The sequence below is a fragment of the Wolffia australiana genome, chromosome 19 (assembly GCF_029677425.1).
Source record: "Wolffia australiana isolate 7733 chromosome 19, ASM2967742v1".
Taxonomy (NCBI): Eukaryota; Viridiplantae; Streptophyta; class Magnoliopsida; order Alismatales; family Araceae; genus Wolffia; species Wolffia australiana.
In genome coordinates, this window is record NC_135853.1 from 9,437,910 (window position 1) to 9,451,702 (window position 13,793).

General features: G+C 39.7%; 1 protein-coding gene and 1 long non-coding RNA gene across 3 annotated transcripts; one reads left to right on the top strand and one right to left on the bottom strand.

Annotated features, from left to right (window-relative positions):
• The first annotated feature begins 1,634 nt into the window (after positions 1-1,634).
• LOC144715806 (craniofacial development-like protein) lies at positions 1,635-5,627 on the top strand. 2 transcript variants are annotated; one of them, XM_078590809.1, is made up of 6 exons: positions 1,635-1,778; positions 2,073-2,137; positions 2,487-2,567; positions 3,404-3,531; positions 3,618-3,806; positions 5,167-5,627. In XM_078590809.1, the coding sequence occupies exons 2-6, from the start codon at positions 2,110-2,112 to the stop codon at positions 5,539-5,541; spliced, it is 801 nt and encodes a 266-aa protein (XP_078446935.1). In that variant the 5' UTR covers positions 1,635-1,778; positions 2,073-2,109; the 3' UTR covers positions 5,542-5,627. The 2 variants fall into 2 exon arrangements, with proteins under 2 accessions (XP_078446935.1, XP_078446936.1); XM_078590810.1 differs by having other exon boundaries at positions 1,692-1,778; positions 2,026-2,137.
• Positions 5,628-8,154: 2,527 nt separating this feature from the next.
• On the bottom strand, positions 8,155-13,353 carry LOC144715618 (uncharacterized). The gene is made up of 2 exons (XR_013584669.1): positions 12,917-13,353; positions 8,155-8,660 (listed from the first exon to the last, which is right to left on the bottom strand). It is a non-coding gene; the product is annotated as an uncharacterized LOC144715618 (long non-coding RNA).
• Positions 13,354-13,793: the final 440 nt, after the last annotated feature.

Consider the following 13,793-nt stretch of genomic DNA (forward strand, 5'->3'; position numbering starts at 1 on the left):
AGTGATGAGATAAATAAATTTAAAATGTCACTTGTAATGTAGATATTTCAGATAGCACAAATTTCAGAAACAATTTTAAATTTTAAGTCAAAAAATAACCTCCAAAGCATGCTTCATTTTAATTATGTAGATATTACAGATACACTGCTAAATAAAGTTATTTAATGTATTGAGGTTGCATAGAATTTTTAGAACTAAAAATCAAACAATTATAGAGGATAGTTGAACTCTATAACTACAAATTTATGACACAATTTGAATTCTATTTAGTGGTGAAATGTTTAGCAGGAAGAGCCAAAGATATACTTAGTGTTCACTTCTATATAAGGTTACAGAGTGATATTTAACATTTTTAATGCAGTAAACAGTTGCAGTTATATTATTCTCATTCTTTATCTTAGACAAAATTTCAGATTAATTTTTTCATGAAGTGGAAAAATACTGATTAAATTATGATTTGGTATTATAAAAAAGTTTTGCAGATAAATATTTTTTCATGCAATAGACGAATGCATTTAAAAGTATGATTCAGTCATGTAGACAATTTTGCAGAGGAATTTCGAAATCAACAATCGGATAATCATAGACTTGCAATAGAGAGATCTAGAATTCACGAGTGTATAATGCTTGTAGATAAATTTCTAAATTTAGACCCCAAAAATTATTGCTGAGTATTTTCAAATTTATAAGAAATTTCAGAAAATGGAGAATTGATAAAATATTTTTGAGGTACTCAATAAGTATCAGCGAAAATACCTCAAACTTATTAGCAGTTCCTGAAAATAATGAATTGATAAAATATTTTAATATTACCCAAATAATATTTTGAAAAGATATAACATATTTGATATTTGAAATTTCATAAGGATGTTCCGAAATCTGGTTTACCAAGTAGTGTGAAAAGAGAGCAAAAGAAAATTTGGAGAACATACAAAATCCAGAAGAACTTCACAAAGGCATATCACCAGGAAACAGATAATCAAGTAAGATATTGAATTGGTAGAACACTTCAATCTATCATCTTTCAATTAAAAAAAGATATGATGTATTTGATTTCTGATTCGCTTAGGGTAGAGAACATGGTCCCCAGATATACAAGTTCTTGAAATTATTTTCACCTTTCTCACAGATAAAAACTTAGAGCACCAAGAAGACACACCACCATCCATCCGACACATTTCTATCTATCACAATGGACGGTTTCATATTTGAATGGGCCCTATCGCATATGGGTGGTCCTTCGGCTCATTTTAAAATGCCAAATGGTTTCTCACTTCGTAAATAACCATTTGAATTATGAATTATGAATTCAGATAGTTTAACAACCTTTAAAAAATGCGTACCTACCTAACTTAAAATGTATCATTTATCTTCATGATGTCTTCTAAAAATTTCCTGAAAATTCAACTCAGACACCTTCCTCATTCTCAAAACAAAAATAAACAAAACATCGCATGCAACCAACCCAAAATCAATATAGTTCTCAACATAGTTATTCTTTCCATTTATGGGTTTAACCAACCCAACTGCCACATCCTGCGTAGATATGAACTTACTCTAATATCCATATTTTAGGATCATAATATCAAATATTTTACTCCTGTATTTAAATTAGTGATTAGTTCTGACATTTCTAAAGTCTGACTTTATAAAAAGTTTATTCTCTCAGTTCAAGAGTGAACGTCGAGGTTTCGAGCTGACTTCTGGAAGGGGTTTTGGCTCTGGGCTGCTCCTATTCCATCGTTTAAGAAATCGATCAGGGGACGGAAAGAAACGAGGTATGAATGTGGAATCTCTTCCCCTCGACTGGTTTTTTCATCTTTCCTGGATTTGAATCCGTACGCCTTTCATTTTTCGTCATGTTTTTCTTGTTTTTTTAGGTTTGGGGGCCAATTTTTGTTCTTGGAGCCCTAAAGAACTGAGATCTATCTGGGTTTTTTCGATAACAATGTCTTTTAACGAATGACGTTCAAATTCAACGGAGATCGTGATTTCTTCAAATTTGGGTTTTTTGTGCATTTTAAGGGAAAGTTCTGGCGTGGGTTGTTCATCGTGTTGTGTTTAATTCCCAGTTGAAGCTGTTTCTCAAGTTCTCGAACCAACTACGCAATGACCAGCAACGTGCCGAACAATCATGGTTAGTTATGTTTCATCTCTTTTAATAATACTGCTCTTTTCCAGTAAAACTCTGTCGATTCTTGAATTTAGAAGGAATGAAATAAGAGTTGGACCTCCTTTCAAATCTTGATTTCAAGAACACTGCAATTCAAGTGTTGAATCCACAATAATGATGTTAGAAATACTATCTTCAGGGGTTTTTCTGTTGTCTCCTGGCAGGATGAAAAGCTGCATGCTTATATGTTTAAATTTTTTTGTAGATTCGTTATCCATTTTTTTGTAGATTTTTATCTGATAATGTTAATCTGAAGAACATGTTTGTCGGTTTCATCCTGCGTGCAAAGCTTAAGCTTATAAATATCTTCCAGGGATCAGCAAGGTTGCATCAAATGGAAATTCTGAGGAAGTTGAAGAAGTTAAAAGCTTGAGAGAACAGCAGGAAGAAAAAGGTAATCTGGATTCCGCGCTCTTTTTATCCCCTCTCTCCTTCAATTCCTTCTTAGGTCCAAGATTTTCTTGAAAATTTATATCCTAGAGCACCATATTATCTAGGGTTTCACGTCAATAATGACATTGGTGAAGGATGATCATGAATCATTATTGTCCCATCAGTTGATGTCTAATCCTCATTTTTATCATTGTGGTTGTCCATCAGTTTCCAAGCTAAGATAAAACATTTAATCATATCCTTGGCACTGTCCTTGTCATCCAGGTTCCATGGACCATCATCATTATTGTCCTTGTCATCAACTGTTCAGTTTATCATCATCATTCATTCAGGCCACATATGGATAATGAGATCCATGATGGAATTATCAGTGTCTGAATGGTTAGTCGATGATGATGAGTTCATCATCTATAAGGGTCAATCACGAGTCATCGTCATCGTCATCCTCATCCTCATCCGCGAGTAAAATGATGATGACAAAAGCATCATCCTCATCGCGATCCTATCCACAGACTAATGACAAGGACTATGATGACTGGGAGGACGATGACGAGTAGTTGTCGTTATGTGTCAACAACTTGCAGATGAAAGACTATGACGATGATGAAATCATCATTTTCATCATCATCGGCTCGCCCTTGTCAGGCGAACCGTATTCGTTCAAAGGAAAACATCATTATCACATCTCCAAGAAAAAAATACCAATCTGCTCTTTGGGACTAAATAGAGGGTTTCCTCTTTGAATTTTTACAATTGAACTGCAAAAACAACGCTATTATCATCTGGCTTTTCTTGTCGAATATGTGAATAACTCTCTTGTTTATGCATTTTTCTTAGAGAGACTGGCCCGTGTGAATGCTGCATGGGAATTGATGAACAGTGGACTTCCCTCCTCAAAGGCACCCGCAAAGTTAACGGTCAAACCCTCTCCCCGGGGCAAGAAAGCAGCTAATAAGTCAACTCCTGTGAGCAAAAAACCTGTTTTTAGTTCGCTATCTTTGGGTCAAAATCCTGTTTCTCAGGTGGGTTCATGAACTGCAGCTCTGTGCAGGAGTGGATGGTGGCTCTTGGGCTTGCCCCTAAGAAGAATTCTACCCAGAAAGAGGACCGAGGAAAGACCGCGAGCGATGTCATCCGTGTCGACAGTGAAGAGGCTAAGAAGCTTGCAGCAGCTGCTCTCTCAGCTGTCAGAGACATCAGCTCTGCTGCAACCTCATCTGCAGTTAAAGGAAGGGTAGAAGTGAGTACCTCGGTTTTTTTGCTTATATCATGTTCTATAATCCACCCTCTCTTTTCTGTATATTTCATTTTTTTAAAGAAATTTTCTGTATATTTCTATCCATCCATTCATCAACTAATCTGTCGATCAATCGATTTATCCATCTGTGTTTGTTCATCTGCCCATCCGTCTGTCCTTCTCTCCCCCTCCATCCATCTATTTCTCTCTCCCCTTCTTTGTCTTTCTCTGCATCTCTCTGTCTGACTGTGTTGCTCTGCATCTCTCTCTGCACGTCTCTTTCTCTCTCGGCATCTCTCTCTCCACGTCTCTCTCTCTCTCTCGGTATCTCTCTCTCCACGTCTCTCTCTCGCTTCATCTCTTTCTCCACGTCTGTCTCTCTCTCTGCATCTCTCTCTCCACGTTTCCCTCTCTCTCGGCATCTCTCTGTTTATCTGCCTTTCTCTGCATCTCTCTCTCTCTACTCTATCTCTCTCTGCATCTCCCTGTCTTCCTGTCTTTCTCTGCATCTCTCTCTCTCTCTACACTATCTCTCTCTGCATCTCCCTGTCTTCCTGTCTTTCTCTGCATCCCTGTCTTCCTGTCTTTCTCTGCATCTCTCTCTCTGTACACTATCTCTCTCTGCATCTCCCTGTCTTCCTGTCTTTCTCTGCATCTCTCTCTCTGTACACTATCTCTCTCTGCATCTCCCTGTCTTCCTGTCTTTCTCTGCATCCCTCTCTTTCTCTCTGCATCTCCGTGTCTTCCTGTCTTTCTCTGCATCCCTCTCTCTCTCTACGCTATCTCTCTCTGCATCTCTCTGTCTTCCTGTCTTTCTCTGCATCCCCCTCTCTCTCTCTGCATCTCTCTGTCTTTCTCTGCATCCCCCTCTCTCTCTACACTCTCTCTCTGCATCTCTCTGTCTTTCTCTGCATCCCCCTCTCTCTCTACACTCTCTCTCTGCATCTCTCTGTCTTTCTCTGCATCCTCCTCTCTCTCTACACTATCTCTCTCTGCATCTCTCTGTCCTCCTGTCTTTCTCTGCATCCCCCTCTCTCACTTCACTCTCTCTCTCTCTGCATCTCTCTGTCTTCCTGTCTTTCTCTGCATCCCCCTCTCTCACTTCACTATCTCTCTCTGCATCTCTCTGTCTTCCTGTCTTTCTCTGCATCCCTCACACCACGTTTCTCTCTCTCTATGCATCTCTCTGAATCTGTCTGTCTTTCTCAGCGTCTCTGTATCTACACTATTTCTCTCTCTCTCTCTCTCTACACACACACACTCTCTCTCTCTCAGTCAGCTCTCTTTCCATTAATGTCTTAAGTCATGTTAAACATAGACCATTCTCATGTTCTGAGATAATGATGGTACCTGATCTGACCAGATAACAGAGGTGAGGGACTTTGCGGGGGAGGAGGTGGAGGTGAAGAAGCTGGTGGAGGCCGACTCGAGGGAGGCGATGGCGGACAAGGCGAGGACGGGGGCGGGGGCCCTCGACAGCGTCTTGGAGCAGATTAAGAAGAAGCAGAAGCTGAGTGTGCTGGATAAGACGAAGAAGGACTGGGGAGAGTTCAAGGAGGAGAACAAAGGCCTCGAGGACGAGCTCGATGCTTATAAGAAGAGCTCTAACCAGTACCTTGACAAGGTCTCCTTCCTTCAGCGGTCTGATCTGCGCGAGTTCGAAAGAGAGAGAGATGCCCGCCTTGCCACGCAGGCCAAGAGACGGCCTGAGAGCATGCGAGAAGATGATGATGCCTAACACTCGATCAGTTTTTTTCTTCTCTCTCTCTCTCACTATCTATCTATCTATCTATCTATCTGCATGCCTCTGCAGTTTTCTCTGCTTACTCTGTTTTTTTTCTTCTCTCTCCCTCACTATCTATCTATCTATCTATTTATCTATCTATCTGCATGTCTCTGCAGTTTTCTCTGCTTACTCTGTTTTTTTCCTTCTCTCTCTCTCACTATCAATCTATCTATTTGCATGCCTCTGCAGTTTTCTCCGCTTACTCTCCCCTCTCTCGCTCTTCTGTCTATCTATTTCTCTCTTTATCCATCTCTCTGCGTTTTTTCTGAATTTCTCACACTACCTCTCTCTTATTCAGCCTCTTTGCTGTCTCCTTTTTTGTATTGCTACTTCTCTCACTCTCTCGCCCTTTCTCTCTCCCCCGCTTTCTCTCTCTATCTCTCTTTTTCTCTCTCCCCTCTCTCTCTTTCTCTCTTCCTCCCTCTCTCTCCCTCTCCCTCTCTTTCTCCCTCTCTCTCTCCCTCTCTCTCCCTCTCTCTCTCTCTCCTTTTTCTCTCCCCCTCTCTCTCCTTCTCTCTCTCTCTTTTCTCTCCCCCTCTCTCTCTCTCTTTCTCTTTCTCTCTCTCCCCCTCTGCTCCCTCTCTCTCCTCCCTCTTTCTCTCCTTTTTTTCTCTCTTTCCCTCTTTCTCTCCTTTTTTTCTCTCTTTCTATCTTTCCCCCTCCTCTCCCTCTCTCTCCTTTTTTCTCTCTTTCTATCTTTCCCCCTCTTTCTCTCATTTTTTCTCTCTTTCTATCTCTCCCCCGTCTCTCTCTTGTTTTTCTCCCTTTCTATTTCTCTCCCCCTCTTTCTCTCCTTTTTCCTCTCTTTCTATCTCTCCCCCGTCTCTCTCTTGTTTTTCTCCCTTTCTATTTCTCTCCCCCCTCTTTCTCTCCTTTTTCCTCTCTTTCTATCGCTCCCCCGTCTCTCTTGTTTTTCTCTTTCTATTTCTCTCCCCCTCTTTCTCTCTTTTTTTTCTCTTTCTATCTCTCCCCCCTCTTTCTATCCTTTTTTCTATATTTCTATCTCTCCGTCTTTCTCTCTTGTTTTTCTCTCTTTCTCTCCTCTCTCCTTATTTTCTCTCTTTTTATCTCTCTCTCCTTCCCTCTCTCCCTCTCTCTCTATTTTCTTTTATCCATGAAGCTTTATTTCATATTACTGAATTTATCAGAGATTTATCTTATTTTGTCTATCCGCTGCGTTGCATAAAGGGAATCACGAGTATTATATATAATCTGCATCGATCACTCAACGTATGTTGAGTAGATGATATTTTTTATCCCTGATTACTTCTTTCTGCAAATCCGAAGGCTTTTTTTTAAATTCAGTCTTTTTTTAAGCTTCACATCTGACTAAAAGTATAAAGACCCGCAATTTTAAGAATTCGGATTTGCTAATTTTATTGATCTAGTTGGCGGATCCTAGTAGAATGCAACTATAAAATAAAATTTACATGAAATGAAGAAAAATTTTCAAAGCATCAACTAGGTATGGGAAGTTCGTGTTTCGTCCACGAACGAACACTCTTCGTTGACGAACGAACAGATGAAAATCCATGTTCGTGTTCGTGTTCAGTTCATTCGTGTTCGTTCGCGGACGAACACAAACAGGATGATAACTTTAAATGACTAATAAAAAGGTTGATTGGTCCACTAAGATTTGATTAATCAAATGCATTGTTATGCCTCACATGAATTAAATAATCAGCTAAAATATTTACTTAACCAATAGTAATCAATTATTTGTACACGTGATCAACAATCCAAAATTCAGGGAAAAATGATACGGGTAAAATATGTATAAATAATAAATACAATCAAAACTTAATACATCTTTAAACACATGGAAAAAAAAATAAAATTGGTCAGTTTATATTATAATGAAAATCCAATAGCTTTCATTAAATCTGTAATCACAGTACTACAGCTTTATGCCCTTCTATGTTGTGTTCTAAAATTCACAGAAAAATAATGTGATGCATCTACATTGCATGGTTGAGCTGCAATGATGAGAAAATGATGTATTTGTCGAGGATCAGAAAAATATAACTCCAATCAATTCTGCTGAGAAATAATGTGCAATTTTAATTGGAAAACCACGTCGGTTAGTACCAAAAATAAAGCCTCAGAGTTCAAAATCAGAATCGCTTATACTTAATGTCCATTTTTACAATTATTAGTATTAACATTTTTTATGAAATCTCACAAATTGTTTAAATTTTTATTAGTCAAAAGAGCTTACGAAAAATTACTCTTCATACAAGTCTGGTATCTGAAAATATATCTATATGCATCTGAAACTTTGTGCGCAAGTATTACTCCTGTTTATCATCTCATATTTATATGCATTTCAAACTATATCCACAAGTATTATGCATTTTCATCATCTCACATTTATATGCTTCTGAAAGTATATTGACACGTATTATTCATGTTCATCATCTCATATTTATATACATCTGAAATTATATCCACAATTATTATTCACGCTTTTATCAGTTTCAACATTAGGTCCATTGCTTTAATTTTTAAGCTTAAAGTTCTTAAACATCAAAGGAGTTGGTTTCATAAATATTACGTAAATCTTAATTAGATGGAGAAATCTCAGTGAAATTTGAATACAGAAAATAATGTTCGGCTAACTTAGTTTCATAAACATCAAAGGAGTTGGTTTGCAAAACGACTGCCATTATGTTGGACAGCAAGAATCATTGCTGGAGTGAAGTTGTGTCGCTCCCAAAATGTGATCTCATTCCATTGAGTACTCACCACTTTCTTCCATGTGTTGCAGGGTTTTGGGGCTCTAAATGAAGTCTGTTGGTTTAAGAGGAAATATTTCTGTAAGGATGCACTTGGTACTTGCCCCAATGAGTATGTCTTGAACTGGTCAAAATTGCTCTTTGTTGGCTCCATTTGTATAGTTTGTGTGTTTCATGTTCTCATCATCGTCTGGTTCGGTGTCTGAGTTGATGACAATAGGAGTCGGGTCTTGGGGTTGCTGTACCAGTCTTCGTTGGACTAGTCGCATACTCCTTTGGGTGCGCACCTGGTTCGGTGTACCAGTCTCCATTGCCTCCGCGTGGCCGTTAATGTACCTGTTTTTTGAGATTTTCTATGAGTAATGATTTTCCAAGTCAGTCGAATAACGTTCAGAAAGAGTTGTACTTAAAACAAATGACATCCAAATGTTGTTTATACCAAAATTTCGTAATGCGACTTATGATGATATTCGGTACCTTGTAAGAAATTGAAAAGTAAACGATCAACATGCATGATTAATGTGAAATTGAAAATTAAAAGTAAAATTAAATTAAAAAAATATGCATGATTAAAAATGAAATATACCTAGAATCCCTGCGCCACCATCCTTCATCTACATTTTCTTCGTCCGAACCCTCTTCGACTAATTCGACCTCTTCAATCTCAGGCAATGACTCTGATATGTCGCTTTCTGGTTGTTGTTGTCTCAACCAACATTTTAGAGTCATCAGTATGGACATGTTCTCCGCCTAAAGTCGTGAACATTTATATGTGCAAATTCCACATCCTGCGGAGAAGAAGCGTTCAATGGGTGCACTGGATGCGCATACGGGAAGAAAATCTCGTGCCACAACAGAGAGCTTAGGGAATCTTTTGCAACCGTCGCTTGCCACCATAGGAGAGCATCAGTCGAGACGTGACATCTGTAGATAACTCTATAACTTGTCGTCCACGGATGGGCTGACATATTCTTGTCGCGGGAACACCTGTGCAAGCCTTGTCTTAATGGACTGTATGTAGCTCTTATCCATCCCGGTCTCATCGTCATGATTCATGCATTGTTGTCGACTCACTCCTTCGCCTCCACTATTGTCGTCATCCCTCAAAATTGTGAATTCCTCCTCATTAACATCGTTCAAAAGTCTCTGCACATATGCCACCAAGGTGTCACGTTCTTCCGGAGCAATGGAGTCATTTAATATGCGAGTCCACAATTGATGCAACCGAGAAGGCAGTATTTCTTCGAACGCGAACCTCTTACTTGGACAGTTTTTCTCTCATGGCTCTACACGTGACTTGGATGGAGGCACGTTGTTCTACCGTGAGGACAACACCGTTTGGGAAAAGGCGTCCTTGGTCTATGGCATCAATATGTTCCCGAAGGTGTTCATCAAGGACTTGGAGCAATGATAAAACTGTTGTCGCCGTCACATGTTTGGAGCTGTAAAAAATATCTGATGCTTCACGGAATGGCTTTAAAATTTGAGCAAAATGTGCCACCATTTGCCACTCATGTTCATCTATCACAAAGTTATTCTCCGTCAGGCTCTCTAGCTCAAAAATTGCCATCTTATACAACACCTTCCTCTTTTGATATGCGACTTGCAACATGTCATGCGTGGAGTTCCATCTAGTCTTTACATCCAACACTAATTTTCTAGTATTTGACATCTTTAATTGAGTACGCCATTGGACATAGCTCCTCCATCTTTCATCCGAAGAATGAACGGCTGCAACAATTTGACGCACTCGCATAACCAGATCTCCCAAAGAGGCAGATCAGCCAACCCATCGCCTTTGTGCTTCTTCGGATCACCATCCACTAGCACCGCTGCCTCATCGGGTGTAAGTGGCGGTGGAATTCCCAGTGCCTTAAAACTATCCTACACCGCAAGGTTTATCACATGAGCAATACAAGGCATGTGCTGGTTTCGATCAAAGTCGGGATTAACTTTGTGTACTGCATTGGTCAAGGATGTAATCATTGATCTATTGTTACTTGTGTTGTCAGTTGTAATAGCAGTTACTTTCTTACCTAGTCGAAAGTCGACCAACACCTCTAGAAGAAGTTGTGCGAGGTGACTCCCGCTATGTGGACCATCAATTTTGTTTACTGCCAGAACTCGTTCTTCAAGATTCCATTCCTCCGTGACCCAATGCACACTGATTCCCAATAAAGGAATCATATTTTCACTTGTCCATGCATCCATCTACTATTAGGCAAACACTTCTAACATTTGATAGTGAGCGGACCAGCTTTTGCTTCTCTCGCCCAAAGAAAACCTTTGCATATTCACGAATGGTCTTCGAGCATGGTATTCTAATCCTGTGTTGCGCACAATAAAGCAACACCTCTCTGAAACTTCTGTCGTCTACTATGGACCATGCTTGGTTAGTGAGACATATAAATCTGATGAGCATCTCCTTTGTTCGCTCAAATGTGATACCTAGTAAGAAGGTATTCTGCCCCCTGGGCGAACCCAGCATTCCAATAATAGATCGTTGACCTCCAGAAGTCGGCTCCTCCTCTGACTTTGGCACTTGTTTACCTTTGAGCCGATCGTGCAGTTCCTTATGGCTCTTCTGCAAGTGCCTCCAAAACATTGTTGTCGTCCCCTCATTGTTTCTCTCAATAGTTGTAATTCGTGGAGAGGTGTTCTCCTTGCATATAATACATTCATACTGGTTTACGTCAATCTCTTCAAAATAACGCATAGCCTCCGATTCTCGACCACGACGCTTTCTCTGCGAGGTTATCAGAGTAGTTGTGCTTGACGCTTGTTTATGGCTACGCTCTTGTGCCATTTCAACATTTACATTCATCTAATTTCAATTACTTCCCATCTGACCTTCGTCAACATTCATAGATGAAAATCTTTTCCAAGACGTCTCCGCTAAGAACAAAGAATAACCCAATTGTTCATGTATTTCATAACTAAGATTTCTCAACAAATCAGCGTATCATTTGGAACATGCACTACCATCAAAACAGAAAGTACTAAAAATAAATCAGATATTCTCGTAAACTCTAAAAGAAAATATTACAGGCTTTTTTGAAGCAAACAAAACATTGTGGACAAACATTCTCAATTTGCCGCCTATATCAAGTTCCTAAATGCAATTTTAAATATCTCTAAACTAAGAGCGATTATGTACCCGGTGGTTCTGTCTTCCATTTTTTTTCCAAAATTATCAGTCCATCAAAATTTCTTTCAAAAATTAAAAAATATTCTAAGATTCAATTTTATTCACGATTGCCGTCCATTGTGAATCTCAAAACTGATCAATTGATCCAATATCTAAAAATGATGAATGATCACTTCCTAGATCAATAGTCGATCCAATAGCTAAAAATTACATAACAATGAAACTATCATGGCATCAGGGAAACTAACGTCTACTGAGAATTTTAGATTTATTCAATGGGGGGGGTCAAAGTTATGCTTGACAAGAGGGATTGTTTCCGCATCGGAACAAGTGGAAGAGAAACATAGACGTGACGGCTTTGAGGTTGGGAATGCAGACAAGATCTTTGAGATCACATCAACTAATCAACTGAAGCAAAAGGCCGTGCAAGCATCTTAGGTTAATTAGTCTATCGTGTCGCCAGGTTGTCTCTTGCCTGCCCATGGATTCAGCAGCAGTTCGAAAGGTTAACCTATTCGGGAATCTCCGGACCTATGCTTATTTTCAACTCCCCGAAGCATCTCGTCGCTTACTATGCCCTTCATCGTCTCTGGGTGCCTAGGTATCCACCGTAAGCCTTTCCTCGTTTGAACCTCGTCATTAACGTTAAGGCTATGCCATCCTAAGGTGCTGCTAAATGGAAGGATCTTATCAACGTCCATGAATCATAAATCATAACATAAATCGAACTGCCGAATCGTCAAAATTGTGTGCTATCATAATTTCCGCTAAGTTCACGGGCTGGAGATAAGCGGACTCGAACCGCTGACATCCGCGACAGGGTAAACCACTGCCTATCGGGCCTCCCCGACTGATTCTACTATAGAGGCCAACGATAGACAATAACTTCCCCCCAAACACAGCTTGCAGCTTTCATCGTACTGTGCTCTCCAAAGAGCAACTCTTCTCAAAATATCAAAAGGTGCTGAGTCGGAATCCCATCGTCTTATAAAAATGAGAGGTCAAATTATTGTTTAGATAGTGTTGAGTTGTGTATAATAGTATCATGTAACAGACTTAGCTCAGAGGCATTTGACCTCCCAATAGAGTTTGGGCTTTTGCATGCAGATAACTGTACAGAGATTTCTCGTTCGAAATTCAAGAAAATAAGAGAATGGGGAAATCTATGATTCTCCTTCCCAGATTCTTCATAGATTCAGGAATCCCAAGTGATTTGCAAGAAGAGTTTTAATAGTCAAAGAAATGAATGAAAAAATATTATACAGACAAACATTGTTAAGAAGAGTCATAGAAAAAGACTGTATTTAGATGCAAAACATGTAAAAACCTATCGGTAAGCTTTCAACATTGATGGGCCGCATCTATGGCAAGAGAACTTGGGACAGAAACTTATCGACTATTCAATTATTTGATGGAAAAGAGGATTCCTGGGTCTGGAGCTTACCAGCACTGAAATAACAGGTTATTTTGTCTTCATTTCACCGTCGAAGGCAAACAGGGGTGGCTCGGCCGCACGGGGAGGAGACAGGGGAAGGTGGGGGCAGGGGAGAGAGAGAGAGGGGTGGCTCGGCCGCACGGTCGAGGGGGGCTATGTTGCACGGTAGAGTGAGGGCACGGGAGAGGGAGGGGGGAGAATGAGCCAGGGGGGAGAGAAGGACGAGCTGACGGGGAGATAGTGAGAGGGAGATCCCCATTCTCCCTCTCACTTTCTCTATGTTTTGTCTTCTTCTGCAAAATAAGTTTTTTTATTGATTATTTTTTACCTAGAGAATGCCACCTGTTCACGAACGGTTCATCTGTTCGCGAACCATTCGCGAACATGTTCGTATCCGAATTTTCGTGTTCGGTTCGCGTTCGTGTTCGTTCATTCGCAAGTTCGCGAACGAACGAAACTTTTTGTCCCATCCCTAGCGTCATCGTATGAAAAAGGATTAATGGAATTAATAGCTTTTTACAGTATTTCGGAATGTATAATCTGCAACTTACTCAGGTTTTCATTAGGATGAGTAGGAAAATTTTCAACTCAATAACACACAATAAAGATTCATGCCATAAGTAGCTTTTTGCAGCAATTTTGAATGTATTTTCTGCAACTTATTCAAAAGCTCTACTTTCTCCTATCACAATACCAATGACGATGTATAACAGCAAAAGTTTGAGAGAGGGAGAGAGACAGAGAGAGGTAGAGAGATAGATAGAGAGAGGTAGATAGAAAGAGATAGAGAGAGGTAGATAGAGAGATATAGAAAGAGATGTAGAGATAGAGAGAGGTAGATAGAGATAGAAAGAAAGAGATAGAGAGATATAGAAAGAGAGAAATA